Source organism: Mustelus asterias, chromosome 16 (assembly GCF_964213995.1).
Source record: "Mustelus asterias chromosome 16, sMusAst1.hap1.1, whole genome shotgun sequence".
Lineage (NCBI taxonomy): Eukaryota > Metazoa > Chordata > Chondrichthyes > Carcharhiniformes > Triakidae > Mustelus > Mustelus asterias.
In genome coordinates, this window is record NC_135816.1 from 77,552,526 (window position 1) to 77,572,219 (window position 19,694).

The window sequence follows — 19,694 nt, forward strand, 5'->3', positions numbered from 1 at the left end:
ACAGGACCTTGGTGAGACCACATTTGGAGTATTGTGTGCAGTTCTGGTCACCTCACTATAGGAAGGATGTGGAAGCGCTGGAAAGAGTGCAGAGGAGATATACCAGGATGCTGCCTGGTTTGGAGGGTAGGTCTTATGAGGAAAGGTTGCGGGAGCTAGGGCTGTTCTCTCTGGAGCGGAGGAGGCTGAGGGGAGACTTAATAGAGGTTTATAAAATGATGAAGGGGATAGATAGAGTGAACGTTCAAAGACTATTTCCTCGGGTGGATGGAACTATTACAAGGGGGCATAACTATAGGATTCGTGGTGGGAGATACAGGAAGGATATCAGAGGTAGGTTCTTTACGCAGAGAGTGGTTGGGGTGTGGAATGGACTGCTTGCAGTGATAGTGGAGTCAGACACTTTAGGAACATTTAAGCGGTTATTGGATAGGCACATGGAGCACACCAGGATGATAGGGAGTGGGATAGCTTGATCTTGGTTTCAGATAAAGCTCGGCACAACATCGTGGGCCAAAGGGCCTGTTCTATGCTGTACTGTTCTATGTTCTATGTTCTATGTTCTAAAGGGTACAAGATCCAATGTTGCTACTTTAGAGGTGAGGTAGGGGAATGCTCCTTGGTATCCTGCCGACTATTTATCTTTCAAACAGCATCATAAAAATCTGGTGCTTAATGTTAAAGCTATATATGGGCAGCACGGTAGCACAGAGGTTAGCACTGCTGCTTCACAGCTCCAGGGACCTGGGTTCGATTCCTGGCTTAGGTCACTGTATGTGCGGAGTTTGCACATTCTCCTCGTGTCTGCGTGGGTTTCCTCCGGGTGCTCCGGTTTCCTCCCACATTCCAAAGATGTGTGGGTTAGGTTGATTGGCCATGATTAAATTGCCCCTTAGTGTCCTGAGATGTGTAGGTTAGAGGGATTAGTGGGTAAAATATGTAGGGATATGGGGGTAGGGCCTGGGTGGGATTGTGGTCGTGCAGAATCGATGGGCCGAATGGCCTCTTTCTGTACTGTAGGATTTCTATGATTTCTATTGTGGGATTTTGCTGCGTCACATTTCCTGCTTTACGACAGTGACATATTTTCAATGTCACTTCATTGGTTGTAAAATAAGCGGTTTTGAGATCATGGAATATGAACACAAGGGCTTTCTGGAGTTCATTTTAAAAATTGGATCTTTGAGCGGGATTTTCAGGTCCTCCTGAAAGTCAATGGACTTTTGGCTCCAAATTTTCTGTTCTCGTCGCAGCACCCAGCCTTTGTTGCAAGTTTAATTCATTCTGTATTTTCAAAGGAGTCCAGGTGAATAAATTGCGCTGGAACAGTTGGAGAGTTTTCTGCACAGCAAAAACTGCCATTTGCAATTGGCCCCCTCCTGTTTTGGGATAGTTGGCAACGCTCCTTGATACCCAGCCCTCTTCAGAGTCGGGCAGGTTGTGTGTCGGTGGGAACGAGGTCCACGGACCACACTCGGCCCTGTCATGTTCAAGGGTTCCTCCAACCAATGGTTCTTTCCGATTATTGAGGTTGGGCAATAGCAGTGCAAGTAATGGAAGTTTCACAGTAACATCTGGTTAATATACCTCAATGGGACCTTTCAGGTCAAGAAGATCTCAGTTCACTTTGTATGATTGGATAGATGCAATGGCATCAGTACCTGTGGAGTAGGGAGTGGTAAAATGAACTCCCCTTCCCCTTCTCTTGACACTTTCAAATGTGACCTCTATAATGTGGCAGGTTTAAAGACAGACAGGATTGGACAGAGGAACACCTTCAAAGTTAGCACCAGAAGCAGAGAGGTTCACTTTTCATTGGCCCTTCATTTGGAAGTTCCACCTGAAACATGAGTCTATCCTCCTCCCTCATGTACTGAGTGACTTGCTGTGTGTTTCCCAATGTTCTTCAATTCTATATTTTGTACATTTTCTGGTTGTCACATTAATATCACTCTTTACCTCTTTGGAAAGAAGCTCCTTTTTTCCTCTCTTTTGTTGATCTCCTGACACAGTTGATGAATCTGTCTGTAACGAGAAAATAAAACACTTTACAAGAATACACTAAATGGATCACAGGTATCATTGGTAAAACTTCTGAGAAAGCAAGGTAGATACTCTGACTTTATAACACAGTTTGTTGCAACTATAGTGGAGCAGTTTTTAAGGTGAAGGTTTTCCTACATTTGGCATACAGTTACTGACACCAAATTAGGTACAGGGTAAGTGAGATGTGACAAAGTTCTTCATCCAACAGGTCGGCTTTAGCACAGTTGGATGTTACGTCTGCAATGTTCAATCAGCCACTCCCAGGTCAATTGCTGGTGTTGTGGTGGAGTAGGTTGGCCGAGCCGGGAAAACATTCGGAGTCAGCAGCCTGTTTAAAAGACCCGTCTTTGTGCTGTGGGACTTTTTCATAGTTAAAATAAGACCATAAGACATAGGAGCAGAAGTAGGCCATTCAGCCCATCGAATCTGCTCTGCCGCCTCACAGCTGCAGGGACCTGGGTTCGATTCCTGGCTTGGGTCACTGTCTGTGTGGAGTTTGTATATTTTCCTCGTGTCTGCTTGGGTTTCTTCTGGTTTCCTCCCACAGTCCAAAGATGTGGGGTTAGATTGATTGGCCATGCTAAATTGTCCCTTAGGGTGCCGGGATGCGTAGGTTAGAGGGATTAGCAGAGCAAATATGAGGGGTTACGGGGATAGGGCCTGGGTGGGATTGTTGTTGGTGCAGACTGGTTGGCCTGAATGGCCTTCTTTTACACTGTCGGGTTTCTATGATAACTGATCTGATATGATAACCTTCAACTCCACTTTTCCACTTAATTCCCATAACCCTTGATTACTGGATCTCATGGGATAAAGGGGGAGGTGGCTAGATGGGTGGTGAAATGGCTTGGTCACAGAAGACAGAGGGTGGTAGTGGAAGGGTCTTTTTCCGGCTGGAGGCCTGTGACTAGTGGTGTTCCGCAGGGCTCTGTATTGGGACCTCTGCTGTTTGTGATTTATATAAACGATCTGGAAGAAGGTGTAACTGGGGTGATCAGTAAGTTTGCGGACAACACAAAATTGGCAGGACTTGCAGAAGTGAGGAGCATTGTCAGAGGCTACAGAAGGATATAGATAGGCTGGAAATTTGGGCAAAGAAATGGCAGATGGAGTTCAATCCTGATGAATGCGAAGTGATGCATTTTGGTAGAAATAATGTAGGGAGGAGCTATACGATAAATGGCAGAACCATAAAGGGCGTAGATACGCATAGGGACCTGGGTGTGCAAGTCCACAGATCCTTGAAGGTGTCATCACAGGTGGAGAAGGTGGTGAAGAAGGCATATGGCATGCTTGCCTTTATAGGACGGGGCATAGAGTATAAAAGTTGGGGTCTGATGTTGCAGATGTATAGAACGCTGGTTCGGCCGCATTTGCAATACTGCGTCCAGTTCTGGTCGCCACACTACCAGAAGGACGTGGAGGCTTTGGAGAGAGTACAGAGGAGGTTTACCAGGATGTTGCCTGGTATGGAGGGGCTTAGTTATGAGGAGAGATTGAGTAAACTGGGGTTGTTCTCCCTGGAAAGACGGAGGATGAGGGGAGACTTAATAGAGGTGTATAAAATTATGAAAGGCATAGATAGGGTGAACGGTGGGAAGCTTTTCCCCAGGTCGGTGGTGACGTTCACGAGGGGTCATAGGTTCAAGGTGAAGGGGGGGAGGTTTAACACAGATATCAGAAGGACATATTTTACACAGAGGGTGGTGGGGGCCTGGAATGCGCTGCCAGGCAAGGTGGTGGAGGAGGTGGACACACTGGGAATGTTTAAGACTTATCTAGACAGCCATATGAGCGGAGTGGGAATGGAGGGATATAAAAGAATGGTCTAGTTTGGACCAGGGAGCGGCACGGGCTTGGAGGGCCGAAGGGCCTGTTCCTGTGCTGTATTGTTCTTTGTTTGTTGTGAAGTTAGTATTTGTAAGATTATAAAAAACTTCTAAAATGCGAAGAGTTGTAAAATGTCATGGTTTTTTTTAAAAAAAAGTGTTTTTGAAAAAGACGCAGGTGCAAAAATGCAATACACAGAGAGCATAGAGTGAAACGTTGCATCGCAAGCCTAGGCAGTGATGCTGCCAAGACAACAGGGTGTTTTTGAAGTTTGCTCAATCAGTTTAAACAAGACATTTGAATAGCAGCAGCCTATCAGATTTGAATTTGATGTTTTGATAACCTGTAAACCAATCCTATTGTGGGGATTTTGGTGTCATCAGGGGTGTAAGAACCAGCTCCAAGCTCCAGAGAGCCAGTCAGCCACTGCCTCTGCCAGCAACTGCGTCTGCCACATTCACAGCTTGAGAGAGAGATAGAGAGAGATACAGCCAGATAAAGCGTATTAGCTGTAATATTAGAATGTGGAAGCGCTGGAAAGAGTGCAGAGGAGATTTACCAGGATGCTGCCTGGTTTGGAGGGTAGGTCTTATGAGGAAAGGTTGCGGGAGCTAGGGCTGTTCTCTCTGGAGCGGAGGAGGCTGAGGGGAGACTTAATAGAGGTTTATAAAATGATAAAGGGGATAGATAGAGTGAACGTTCAAAGACTATTTCCTCGGGTGGATGGAGCTATTACAAGGGTTCATGGTGGGAGATATAGGAAGGATATCAGAGGTAGGTTCTTTACGCAGAGAGTGGTTGGGGTGTGGAATGGACTGCCTGCAGTGATAGTGGAGTCAGACACTTTAGGAACATTTAAGCGGTTATTGGATAGGCACATGGAGCACACCAGGATGATGGGGAGTGGGATAGCTTGATCTTGGTTTCAGATAAAGCTCGGCACAACATCGTGGGCCGAAGGGCCTGTTCTGTGCTGTACTGTTCTATTAGCCACATTTATGTCTTAAAAGAAAGCCTCATCTCAATTGTAAAGGTATCTGAACAGTATTCCATTAGAATTGTGTTTATTCGGTTTGTAAATAGTTTAGTTAATCTGTTCACTGTTAGTTAGATAAAGTGTTACTTGTTGCTTTACAAAGAAAGTCTCAGGTAGTTATTTTGATTTGACCACTAAAGGTTGCTGAAGCGCAGATATTACCCCTTCTCACACACTCTTTAACAGATTATGTAGTTGAGTATCAGTACTCAAAGAGGAGATCAACCTCCCCCTTCATAACATTCCCTTACTGATTAAAAAATCTGTATCTCAGTCTTGAATATACTTAATTACCCAGCCTCAACAGCCCTCTGTGGCAAAGAATTCCAGATTAACTAACTACCCTCTGTGAGAAGAGTATTTCCTTATCTGTCTCAAATGGATGACCCCTTACTCTGAGAAACTACCCTCTAGTCCTGGACTCATAGAATCATAGAAACCCTATAGTGCAGAAAGAGGCCATTTGGCCCATCGAGTCTGCACCGACCACAACCCCACCCAGGCCGTACTCCCGTATCCCCACCTATTTACCCGCTAATCCCTCTGACCTACGCATCTCAGGACACTAAGGGGCAATTTTAGCATGGCCAATCAACCTAACCCGCACATCTTTGGACTGAGGGAGGAAACCGGAGCACCCGGAGGAAACCCACGCAGACACGAGGAGAATGTGCAAACTCCACACAGACAGTGACCCAAGCTGGGAATCAAACCCAGGTCCCTGGAGCTGTGAAGCAGCAGTGCTAACCGCTGTGCTACCGTGACTCTCCCACAACCTCTCAGCATGTATCTTGTCAAGCCCCTGAGAATCCTATATGTCTCAATAAAGTTGCCTCTCATTATTCTAAACTCCAGTAAGTACAGGCCCAACCTACTCAATCTCTCCTCATAAGAAAATCTCTCCATATCCGGGATCAAACTAGTGAACCTTCTCTGGGCTGCCTCCAAAGCCAGTATATATTTCCTTGGATAAGGGGACCAAAACTATTCACAATATACCAGGTGTGCTCTAACTAGTGTCTTGCACAGTTTTAGCAAGACTTCCCTATTTTTATACTCCATTCCCTTTGAAATCAAGGCCAACATTCCATTTGCTTTCTGTATTACCTGCTGAACCTTCATGCCAGATTTTGTGATTTATGTACAAGTTCCAAATCTCTCTGTGCTGCAGCTTTCTCCATTTAAATAATATTCATCTCCTTTATTCGTTCTACCAACATTCATAACTTGACATTTTCCTACATTATATTTCATCTGCCAAGTTTTTGCCCACTCATTTACTCTGTCTATGTACTTCTGTAGACTCTGTGTCATCCTCACTACTTGCCTTCCTATCTATTTTTGTGTCATCTGCAAACTTTAAAATAAATAATTCATGGGATGTGGGTGTCGCTTGCTGACCCAACATTTGTTGCCAACTTGGCAACTGTACATTCACTTTCTTAATCTAAGTCATGAATATATGTTTTAATAATTATGGCCCCAGCATTGATCCATGTGGCACTCCACTAGTTACAGGTTGTCACCCTGAAACAAAAATAAAAATATGAAGACCCTCCAACCCTCATCTCTCACACCCTCCCCATGTCCATCCGTGCCACTTCATGTCTCTATCCAACCCCTTATGGTCCCTCATGCCCTCTGTGCCAAACTATACTCCTCTTCCCACAACATGCCCGTCAGCCATTGTGGGGCCTCTTTATGAGATTGCCTATTGGCCAGTTTTGTCCACTCCTGTGTTGACACTCAAAAAAGATTTATATCCTGATAGTTGGGTTTCGATTTCAGTGTGCGATTGACAGCAACAGCTTCAAACATTTCCGAAAGAATATAATCAACATTTGAAATTTATTGTAAGGTTTTAATGTATCCTGGTAAAACAAGCAAAAAATGCAACCATGTCAAACTATTCAAAGATTCTTTGAATGTATAATTTTATTTGGAAGGTGATTTTGAATTTTACAAGTTGGAATGCAATTGTGAAAAGTGCTAAGATTGGAAAATCTGTGAAAGGAATACAACATCAGAAACGCAAAGGTGGGAAGTCAGCTCATAGCTTTTACCCTGAATAGAACATGACCTGTCCAATGGCAGGAAACAAAAATAAGACTATAAAATGTAGGAGCAGAAGTAGGCCATTTAGTTCATCGCGTCTGCTCCACCATTCAATGATATCATGGCTGATCTGATGATAATCCTGAACTCCATTTTCCCACCTTATCCCCATAACCCTTTAGTGATTAAAAATCTGTCTATGGAGTCATAGAGATTTACAGCATGGAAACAGGCCCTTCGGCCCAACCTGTCCATGCCGCCCATTTTTTTAAACCCCTAAGCTAGTCCCAATTGCCTGCATTTGGCCCACAGTCCCTTTCCCCATCTTACCCATTCAACTGTCGAAATGCTTTTTAAAAGACAAAATTGTACCCGCTTCTACTACTACTTCTGACGGCTTGTTCCAGACACTCACCACCCACCGTGTGAAAAAATTGCCCCTCTGGACTCTTTTGTATCTCTCCTCTTAAACCTATGCCCTCTAGTTTTAGACTCCCTTACCTTTGGGAAAAGATATTGACTATCTAGCTGATCTATGCCCCTCATTATTTTATAGACCTCTATAAGATCACCACTCAGCCTCCTACGCTCCAGAGAAAAAAGTCCCAGTCTATCCAGCGTCTCCTTATAACTCAAATCACCAAGTCCCGGCAGCATCCTAGTAAATCTCTTCTGCACTGTTTCTAGTTTAATAATATCCTTTCTATCTCAGCCTTGAACCTGCTTAATAACCCAGCCTCGGCAGCCTTCTGCTTTTATCTTTTATTTCAATCTTCCCTTTATTTCCCAGGAAGCACTGATTCTCTTTTGGGAATGTAGTTCCACAGGAACCTGCTACTCTCAAGATGGTCATTCTTTTACTGGGAGCCTTTTCCAAGCTGTCCAATGGCAGATAAATAATTCAAAATCATGGCTCAATCATTACATGTGAAATTTCCAATTTTGTAGTAACATTAAGGACGAAGGTTCCAGGTAACTCGCATATATATTCTGTATCCAGTCTCCATTCATTGTAGAATAAGTAAACCAGTTATAGGAACAAGGAGAGGCCTTTCCACCACAGACTGTTTGACCATTCCATTGAACCACAGAAAATTACAGCTCAGAAACAGGCCCTTTGGCCCTTCTTGTCTGTGCCGAATCATTTTTTGCCGAGTCCCACTGACCTGCACTTGGACCATATCCCTCCACACCCCTCTCATCCATGAACCCGTCCAAGTTTTTCTTAAATGTTAAAAGTGACCCTGCATTTACCACTTTATCCGGCAGCTCATTCCACACTCCCACCACTCTCTGCGTGAAGAGGCCCCCCCTAAGATTCCCTTTAAACTTTTCTCCTTTCACCCTTAACCCATGCCCTCTGGTTTTTTTCTCCCCTAGCCTCAGTGGAAAAAGCCTGCTTGCATTCACTCTATCTATACCCATCAAAATCTTATACACCTCCATAAAATCTCCCCTCATTCTCCTCCGCTCCAGGGAATAAAGTCCCAACCTATTCAATCTCTCTCTGCAACTCATCTTCTCAAGTCCCGGCAACATCCTTGTGAACCTTCTCTGCACTCTTTCAATCTTATTTACATCCTTCCTGTAACTAGGTGACCAAAACTGTACACAATACTCCAAATTCGGCCTCACTAATGCCTTATATAACCTTACCATGACACTCCAACTTTTATACTCGATACTCCGATTTATAAAGGCCAATGTACCAAAGGCACTCTTTACGACCCTATCCACCTGTGACGTCACTTTTAGGGAACTCTGTACCTGTACGTTCTACTTCGGTTTGTCCTTCCAAAGTGCAATATCTCACACTTGTCTGCGTTAAATTCCATTTGCCATTTTCAGCCCATTTTCCTAGTTGGTCCAAATCCCTCTGCAAGCTTTGAAAACCTTCCTCATTGTCCACTACACCTCCAAACTTTGTATCATCAGCAAATCTGCTGATCCAATTTACCACATTATCATCCAGATCATTGATATAGATGACAAACAACAATGGACCCAACACTGATCCCTGCGGCACACCACTAGTCACAGGCCTCCACTCAGAGAAGCAATCCTCCACAACCACTCTCTAATCCAATTTACTACCTCCCCATGTATACCCAGCGACTGAACCTTCCTAACTAACCTCCCATGAGGGACCTTGTCAAAGGCCTTGCTGAAATCCAGGTAGACAACATCCACCGCCTTCCCTTCATCCACTTTCCTGGTAACCTCCTCGAAAAACTCTAATAGATTGGTCAAACATGATCTACCATGCACAAAGCCATGTTGTGCCATAAAGCCATGTTGTGCCACAAAGCTATTCATTAGATCAAGGCTAATATTTTGTTTTAGCTCCATCTTTTTAAAAATTCATTTTACAGAATGTGGGCGTTACTTTTATTGACCATCCTTAGTTGCCCTTTAGAAGGTGGTGGTGAACTGCCTTCTTAATCTGCTGCAGTCCCTCAGGAGTAGGAACATCCACAGTGCTGTTAGGGAGGGAGTTTCAGTATTTTGACCAAGCGACATTGAAGGAACAGCAATATATTTCCAAGTCAGGATGGTGAGTGACTTGGAGTGGAACCTCCAGGTGGTGGAGTTCCCAGGAACCTGCTGCTCTTGTCTTTCTAGATGGTAGTGGTCGTGGGTTTGGTCATGGGTGCTGTCTATGGAACCTTGATGAGTTCTTGTAGTGCATCTTGTAGATGGTACACACAGCTGCCACTGTTTGTTGATGGTGGAGGGAGTGAATGTTTTTTGTGGAAGGGGTAGCAATCAAGTGGACTGCTTTGTTCTGGATAGTGCTGAGCTTCTTGAGAATTGTTGGAGTTGCACTCATCCAGGAAAGTAGAGACAATTTCATTACCATGCTGCCTTTTGCCTTGTTGATGGTGGACAGGCTTTGGGAGGTGTCAGGAGGTGAGTTACTCAAAGAACAAAGAACAATACAGCACAGGAACAGGCCCTTTGGCCCTCCAAGCCCGTGCCGCTCCCTGGTCCAAACTAGACCATTCTTTTGTTATCCTCCATTCCCACTCCGTTCATATGGCTATCTAGATAAGTCTTAAACGTTCCCAGTGTGTCTGCCTCCACCACCTTGCCTGGCAGCGCATTCCAGGCCCCCACCACCCTCTGTGTAAAATATGTCCTTCTGAAATCTGTGTTAAACCTCCCCCACTTCACCTTGAACCTATGACCCCTCGTGAACGTCACCACCGACCTGGGGAAAAGCTTCCCACCGTTCACCCTATCTCTGCCTTTCATAATTTTATACACCTCTATTAAGTCTCCCCTCATCCTCCGTCTTTCCAGGGAGAACAACCCCAGTTTACCCAATCTCTCCTCATAACTAAGCCCCTCCATACCAGGCAACATCCTGGTAAACCTCCTCTGTACTCTCTCCAAAACCTCCACGTCCTTCTGGTAGGTGGCGACCAGAACTGGACGCAGTATTGCAAATGCGGCCGAACCAACGTTCTATACATCTGCAACATCAGACCCCAACTTTTATACTCTATGCCCCGTCCTATAAAGGCAAGCATGCCATATGCCTTCTTCACCACCTTCTCCACCTGTGACGTCACCTTCAAGGATCTGTGGACTTGCACACCCAGGTCCCTCTGCGTATCTACACCCTTTATGGTTCTGCCATTTATCGTATAGCTCCTCCCTACATTAGTTCTACCAAAATGCATCACTTCGCATTCATCAGGATCGAACTCCATCTGCCATTTCTTTGCCCAAATTTCCAGCCTATCTATATCCTTCTGTAGCCTCTGACAATGCTCCTCACTATCTGCAAGTCCTGCCAATTTTGTGTCGTCCGCAAACTTACTGATCACCCCAGTTACACGTTCTTCCAGATCGTTTATATAAATCACAAACAGCAGAGGTCCCAATACAGAGCCCTGCGGAACACCACTGCAGGATTCCTAACCTTTGACCTGCTCTTGTATCCACAGTATCCATATGACTATTCCAGTTCAGTTTCTCGTCAATGGTAACCCCCAGGATGTTGATAGTGGGGATTAAGCAATGGTAATGCCATTGAATATCAAAGGGTGATGGTTAGATTCTTTCTTTTAGGAGATGGCCATTGCCTGGCACTGTGTCGCACAAATGTTACTTGCCACTTGTCAGCACAAGCCTTGATATTGTCCAGATCTTGCTGTATTTGGACATGAACTGCTTCAGTATCTGAGGATTTGCGAATAGTGTTGAACATTGTGCAGTCATCTGCACTTGATTCACTTGAATCATTCCATGTTATTCTGATGTAATCATTATGGAATTTATGCCCCCACTCAACAGCCGAGCTGTCATTTTAAGGTTCTCCCCCTTTGTCCTGGGTTCTCCAACAGTGGAATTAGTTTCTCTTTTTCTACCTTATTCTGCACAGGTTGTTCTCATGTGGGCAGCTTTAGACGTTCTGTTGAAGCTAATGGTGGTGTCATACTCATAGAGGTTTACAGCATGGAAACAGGCCCTTCGGCCCACCTTGTCCATGCCGCCCTTTTTTTTAAAAACCCCTAAGCTAATCCAAATTGCCCGCATTTGGCCCATATCCCTCTATACCCATCCTACCCATGGAACTATCCAAGTGCTTTTTAAAAGACAAAATTGTACCCACCTCTACTACTACCTCTGGCAGCTTGTTCCAGACACTCACCACCCTGTGTGTGAAAAAATTGCCCCTCTGGACACTTTTGTATCTCTCCCCTCTCACCTTAAACCTATGCCCTCTAGTTTTAGAATCCCCTACCTTTGAGAAAAGATATTGACTATCTAGCTGATCTATAAGTGGTGTAATAATGGCACAGAGTTGGACTGCCAGCTAGATTGGGACTGTGTGACATTATCAATCGCGTGATAGTGGTTCAGCAGCTCAAGCTTGTTTGACAGCCCTCTTCATTGATTCATACAAATAGCAAAAATGTCAAACAAGCTAGCGATTTTCCAACTCCTATTTTACAATGCTCATTTGACACTGTTTTGTCTTCCTGTCTCATGGTGCAACATAATGTTTAAAAAGTTCGCGAATTCTTTTAGTAAAGTGTCTGGAACCTTTCTAAATGAAGTTTTAATATGTTACGAGAGAGTTATCAGCAATGTCAGCTAATATTAATATTCAGGCTGCTTATGAGTAGACCATTTACATATTATTTCATTCTCATTCCCATGGCCTGCGAGGTATTATTGAGCTATGCCAGTTCTGCTTTGGCATTGTAACTCAGACTGTCAGTCATTCATTAACCTCAGCAGCAAATGCACAAACTTCAGGCTGACAACCCAGTGCAGTACTGAGGGAGTGCGGCACTGCCCAAGATGCAGTCTTTTAATTCAGACGCAAAACCAAGGCTCTGTCTTCTCCCTCAGGTAGGCATGAAAGTTCTTAAGGATCTATTTCAAAGAAGAGCAGATGAATTTTCTCCAGTGCCCTGGCCAATATTTTATTCCAGATTGTCTAGTGGCTGTCACATTGCTGTTTGTGGAACCTTGCTGTGCAAAAAATTGGAAGCTTCTGAGAAGCACGATATAAAGGTATATTTGAACATGACGTATCTTGATAGCAAATCTCCTGGGAGCAATAAGTAGTAAGAGTTTTAACAACACCAGGTTAAAGTCCAACAGGTTTATTTGGTAGCAAATACCATAAGCTTTTGGAGCGCTGCTCCTTCGTCAGATGGAGTGGAAATGTGCTCTCAAACAGTGCACAGAGACACAAAATCAAGTTACAGAATTCCAACGCCGGCATCTCCACATCATGGCAGTATTCTGTAACTTGATTTTGTGTCTCTGTGCACTGTTTGAGAGCATATTTCCACTCCATCTGACGAAGGAGCAGCGCTCCGAAAGCTTATGGTATTTGCTACCAAATAAACCTGTTGGACTTTAACCTGGTGTTTTTAAAACTCTTACTGTGTTCACCCCAGTCCAACGCCGGCATCTCCACATCAGCAATAAGTAGGACAGGAAAATAGATGTGAAGAGAAATCTTCCTTTCTTTTTATTATTCCGTAAGCATAAACTCCATAATGATTACATCAGAAAAACAAGGAATGATTCAGGTGAATCAACCAAGTGAATTGATGAGTCACGAAACAGTTTTGATTTCACTGATCACCTCATGGTTATTTCAGCAAAACAGCCAAGAGACTTTGTTTCTATCAGCAACTTTTTCAAATACGATTTAATATTGAGAAGTGTACAGGAACAGTGTGCATGTCCACAGATCCTTGAAAGTAGTAGGAGATAATGTGTATTAGCGATCCTTTCCTTTATTAAGCAAGACACTGAATAAAAGAGCTGGGAGATTATGTTCGAACTATATACGGGCGGCACGGTAGCACAGTGGTTAGCACTGCTGCTTCACAGCTCCAGGGTCCCGGGTTCGATTCCCGGCTCAGGTCACTGTCTGTGTGGAGTTTGCACATTCTCCTCGTGTCTGCGTGGGTTTCCTCCGGGTGCTCCGGTTTCCTACCACAATCCAAAGATGTGCAGGTTAGGTTGATTGGCCAGGTTAGAAAATTGCCCCTTAGAGTCCTGGGATGCGTAGGTTAGAGGGATTAGCGGGTAAAATATGTGGGGGTAGGGCCTGGGTGGGATTGTGGTCGGTGCAGACTCGATGGGCCGAATGGCCTCCTTCTGCACTGTAGGATTTCTATGATTTCTATTCTTCTATGATATAAAACACTAGCTTGACTGCAGCTGGAGTACTGTGTACAGGTCTGGTCACCACATTACCGGAAGGATGTGATCACACTGGAGAGAGAGAGGGTATAGTGGAGATTTATGAAGCTGTTGCCAGGAACGGAGAATTTTAACTCTAATGAAAGATTGGATAAGATGGGGTTCTTTTAGCACCTCATCCGGAATGCTGAGAGAATTGGGGAGGAGCTACCACTGAGCCACTGCTGACACTTCATAATTAACCCTAACAGTGGTCAATAAACCCTTTCATGATGATGAGCTAAAGAATAAAGACAATTTGATAAAAGGTCCTTTCAGTACATGTAGTTTCCACTGTAACTGAAGTCATGGAAAAGGATCTGCACAATATACTTATCCTTTTTTACCCATGTATGGATGGTGGTACCATGCCCACAGTTGCTGTTTCAAACACCCTATTCCCCCCTGTCCTGTTTAATGCGAGGGAGATTAATAAGGAGTTCAGGGGTGATGGGGAAAAGGCAGGAGAATGGGGATGAGAAAAAAATCAGCCATGATTGAATGGTGGAGCAGACTCGATGGGTCGAGTGGCCTAATTCTGCTCCTATGTCTTATGGTCTTATGAGATGGTGGCATAATGGTAATCATCATAGAATCAAAGAATCCCTACAGTGCAGAAGGAGGCCATTTGACCGGGGTCTGCACCAACCACAATCCCACCCAGGCCCTATTCCCATAACCCCACATGTTTACCTTGCTAATCCCCTGACATTAGGGTCAATTTAGCATGGCCAATCAACCTAACCCGCACATCTTTGGACTGTGAGAGGAAACCGAAACACCCGGAGGAAACCCACACAGACACAGCAAGAATGTGCAAACTCTACACAGTCAGTGACCCGAGGCTGGAATTGAACCCCGGTCCCTGGCCCTGTGAGGCAGTAGTGCTAACCACTATGCCACTGTGCAATGTACACCATACACTGTAATGTCACTGGTCCACTTAATTGGCACATCACCTTAAACATTCACTCCTTCCATCACTGACACACAGTGGCAGCAGTATGTACCATCTACAAGAGGCACTGAAGTAACTCACCAAAGCTCATTGGACAGCACTTGCCAAACCCACGACCTCTACCATCAAGAAGGACAAGGGCAGTAGATATGTGGGAAACCACCAGCTGCAATTCTCCTCTAAGCCACTCACTATTCTGATTTGTAAATAAATCACCGTTCTTTCACTGTCGCTGGGTCAAAATCCTTCCTAAGAGCACATGGACTGCTGTGATTCAAGAAGGCAGCTCATCACCACATATAAATAAAATGCATTAGAAGCAGATCAGAGAAAGTTCACTCAGTGATACTTGGGAAAGACGTGTTTTTTTTTGAGAAAAGGTTGGACAGTCTGGGCCTGTATCAATCAGGGTCAAAGAATGAGGAGTGATCTTATTAAAACATAAGATTATAAGGGAATTTGACAGGGTAGATCCTGGAAGGAAGCTTATGGGAGAGACCAGAATTAGGGGAACAATTTAAAAATAAGGGATCTCCCATTTAAGACAGAGAAGATAAGAAATTCTTTATCTCAGAGGGATGTGAGCCTTTGAAGTTCTCTTCTCTGAAGAGCGGTGGAGGCAGGGTTATTGAGTATTTTTAAGGCAGAGGTAGATAGACTCTTGACTAACAAGGGTGTCAAAGCTTATCCAGAGTAGGCAGGAATGTGGAGTTGAGGTAATGATCAGATCATCCATGATCTTATTGAGTAATGGAGGATGTTTGAGGGGCCAAATGGCCTACCACCGCTCCTAGTTCACAGCTTTGTATGTTTCTCAAGGGAAATTCAATTTGATTTAATTTATTATTGTCACATGTATTAGTATACAGTGAAAAGTATTGTTTCTTGCATGCTGTACTGACAAAGCATACCGTTCACACAGAAGGAAACGAGAGAGTGCGGAATGTAGTGTTACAGTTATAGCTAGGGTGTAGAGAAAGATCAACTTAATATGGGGTAGGTCCATTCAAAAGTCTGATGGTAGCAGGGAAGAAGCTGTTCTTGAGTTGGTTGGTATGTGACCTCAGACTTTTGTATCTTTTTCCCAATGGAAGAAGGTGGAAGAGAGAATGTCTGGGGTGCGTGGGGTCCTTAATTATGCTGGCTGCTTTGCCGTGGAAGCGGGAAGTGCAGACCGTGTCAGTGGATGGGAGGCTGGATGGACTGGGCTACATTCACGACCCTTCGTAGTTTCTTACGGTCTTGGGCAGAGCAGGAGCCATACCAAGCTGTGATACAACCAGAAAGAATGCTTTCTATGATGCATTTGTAAATTGCATTGGTGAGAGTTGTCGCTGACATGCCAAATTTCCTGAGTCTTCTGAGAAAGTAGAGGCGTTTAGTGGGCTTTCGTAACTATAATGTCGGCATGGGGAAACCAGGACAGGTTGTTGGTGATCTGGACACCTAAAATCTTGAAGCTCTCAACAATTTCTGCTTCATCCCCATTGATGTAGACAGGGGCATGTTCTCCACTACGCTTCCTAAAGTCGATGACTATCTCCTTTGTTTTGTTGACATTGAGGGAGAGATTATTGTCATCGCACCAGTTCACCAGAGAAAAAAATCTGGGCCTTGCCAGTAACTCTCACTTGAATGAATAAAACAAACAAAAGGAAAAAAAACACCCCATGCCTCACAATTAAGCAGAATTAGAAAGCACTGCTATTGCCTCCATCACCAGTAACTTCAACAGAAATGCATTTTCTATCTTCTCCTTTACACAGGAAGACTGAATAGCCACAGCTCACCAATATCAGTCTCGCTCGATTTCCTTCGCAATGAGCCTCTGATAGTCATTCATCTCATTGGAAACTGAGCAGACAGAGGTCTGCATTCAACCTGTATTCACATCACACCTTGAACAAAGTAAAAAGTCTCATGGATCTGACAAACTCTTGTTATAATGTAACAATGATAATATTGGTTACATTAGAACAGATTCCAATGGTAACATGCTATGAGGGTCAGCTGACCGGTAGACAATGTAACCGATGGCAAAAATGATGCAGTGGTCAGCTGACCCGGTATAACGAGAAAGCAGATGGGAATTGTGAGGAACTTGTGAGGCCCAGGGCGTAGCCTGAATGTTGGTGTAATGAAGTTTCTTTATTAAACCTTTTTCTTTGACTTACTTCATGAAGTTAGTTCTTTTATTGCTTGCAATTGAACATACTACCGGATGAACAATTCTGACACTGGAACATATCCATTAGTGCAAGAGATCTAAAGCTTGGTCAAGAACATATAATTTCATAGAATCCCTACAGTGCAGAAGGAGGCCATTCAGCCCATCAAGCCTGCAAAGACGACAATCCTACCAGGCCAATCCCTGTAACCCCATGTATTTATCCTGCTAGTCCCCTTGACACTAAAGGGCAGTTTAGCATGGCCAAACAACCTAACCCACACATCTCTGGAGTGTGGTGGGAAACCGGAGAACCTTGAATAAACCCACACAGTTACAGGAAGAATGTGCAAACTCCACACAGACAGCGACCCAAGGCCAGAATTGAACAAGGGTCTCTGACGCTGTGAGGCAGCAGTGCTAACCACTATGCCACCCCGAAGGGGATTTAAGGTGTCTTTCAAAGTAGGACAGAGATGTAGAGAAGCCGAGAGGCTCAGGATGGGAATGCTAGAGATTAGGGGCCTGAAGGCAGGGTCAGTGATGGAAGAGTGATTAAAACTGAGGATGTTGAAGAGGCAGGAACTGGAGGAGCAGAGATCTCAAGAGAGTTATCTGGAAGAGATTACAGAGCTGGAAGAGGGTGGGGGTAAAGACAGTGGAGGCATTTGAAGCTGTGATGAGGAATTTTAATTTTGAACTGCTACTGGACCAGAAGCCAGTGAGGGTCAGTGAGTACAGAGCTGATGCGTAAAGAGGACTTGAGTCAGGAAGCAGAGATTTTGATGAGCTGAAGCATATGGAGGGTTCAAGTTGATTAGCCAGGAGACCATTGCAATAATTGAATCTAGAGGTAGAACAAACATTTAGCCCTTTGTTGTCATTAGAGAGGTGGAGTTTGTCCCCTTTGTACTTTCAGATGCAGCTGGCAGTAAGAGTGCTGTGGATACACATTATCAGAATAAAACCATTCTTGGTGTTAGTTTAATTGTGTACAAGTTGTGGACATTAATTGTGCTCCTCTAATTAGGAACAGACGGACACTGTGGTGGTTGGGATAGGAGGTGCATGCTTGTAATGCATATCACTAAGTAAATACTAATAAAAGTGTAAAGATTGGCTCCAGTCCCATCCTTCTTCTCGGGAATATATAATGGTTACTTAATGACTATAGTTAGGTATTACAATTGGTCCCAATACTCAATAGGATGAAGCAAGAAAGCTGCCATGGATCGTAAACTCCAACATGTTGGCAGCGTCTCCTATCTCTTATTTACATACTGAGATATTGTGAGGTGGGAGAACAATTGGCAATGCCAGTTGAAGTAAAGCAATGAGCAGCCTCTATTGTGGACATCAGTTGCAAGGTTTCTAGACTCGTGCTAGTGGGAGCAAGCCAATGTTTTATAAAGGTCAACCAAAGTTTCACTGCCGCTAACCAAAGTTGACATCACATCAGTGCCAGGAACTTGCTCAAGGCATCTCCCGCTCCCAGCCAGAACAGAACTGTCACTGGATTAGCAATCCAGAGACTCAGGCTGATGCTCCTGGGGCATGGGTTCAAATCCCATCAGGGCAGCTGGTGAAATTCAAATTCAATTTAGTAATAAAAATCTGGAATTGAAAGCTCGCTCAGTAACATAGAAACATAGAAACTAAAAGCAGGAGTAGGCCATTCAGTCCTTCGAGCCTGCTCCGCCATTCACTATGATCATGGCATGATTCCCACCCCTTCCCCCATTTCCTTTGATCCCTTTCGCCTCAAGAGCTATATCTAATTTCTTCTTGAAATCACTATGTTTTGGCCTCAACTACTTTCTGTGGTCGTGAATTCCATACATTCACCACTCTCTGGGTGAAGAAATTTCTCCTCACTTCAGTCCTAAAATATTTACCCCTTATTCTCAAGCTATGACCCCTAGTTCTGCATTCCCCCATCGGGAACATTCTTTCCGAATCTACCCTGTCTAAGCCTGTCAGAATTTTAATGGTAACGGTGTCATAAGAAAATCTGGTTCACGAATGTCCTTCAGGGAAGGAAATTTACTGTCCTTACCCGATCTGGTCGACATGTGACTTCAGATCCACAGAAATGTGGTTGATTCTTAACTACCCTCTGAAACGGCCTAGCAAGCTATCCAGCCCTAGGGTAATTAGGGAATAGTTAGAAGTCTCACAACACCAGGTTAAAGTCCAACAGATTTATTTGGAATCACGAGCTTTCCGGGTCAGTGATGATGAAAGAGCAGCGCTCCAAAAGCTCATGATTCCAAATAAAGCTGTTGGACTTTAACCTGGTGTTGTGAGACTTCTTACTGTTCCCACCCCAGTCCAACGCCGCCATCTCCACATCATAATTAGGGAATGAGTAACAAATGCTGGCTTTGCCAGCAATACCTCCATACACCTAGGTTACTTGAAGAAAGACCTGCATTTATATAGCACCTTTTATGACATACCAAAGTACTTTAGAGCCAATGAAGTACCTTTGCAGTGTAGTTACTGTTATAATGTAGGAAATGTGACAACCAATCTGCACACAGCAAGCTCCCTGTGGTGTTGGTTGAGGGATGAATATTGGCCCGGACACCAAGGATAATGCACATGCTCTTCTTCAAAACAATGACATGGATTTTTTAACTTCATCTAAAAGAACAGATGAAGTCACAGTTTAAGATCTCATCTAAAAGACACAAAAGTGTATGTCAACAATGCAGCACTTGTTCAGTACTACAGTGGTGTGCCAGCCTAGATTTTGCACTCTAGACTCTGAAGTGGGACTTGAACCAGGAACCTCTAGCTCACAGGTAAGCACGCTACCAACTGTGTCCCAACTAACGTTCAGAAGGGAAGGTGAATAGGCAGCTTTCATCAAGTTCTAA

General features: G+C 44.2%; 1 protein-coding gene across 1 annotated transcript in view; it reads right to left on the reverse strand.

Moving 5' to 3' along the window:
• Positions 1–19,694, reverse strand: part of lcp2a (lymphocyte cytosolic protein 2a) — a 221,733-nt gene that overhangs the window by 134,986 nt on the left and 67,053 nt on the right. Inside the window, exon 4 of the mRNA XM_078231304.1 lies at positions 1,960–2,025. Within this exon, the coding sequence (XP_078087430.1) occupies positions 1,960–2,025 (66 nt within the window). The remainder of the gene's footprint in view (positions 1–1,959; positions 2,026–19,694) is intronic.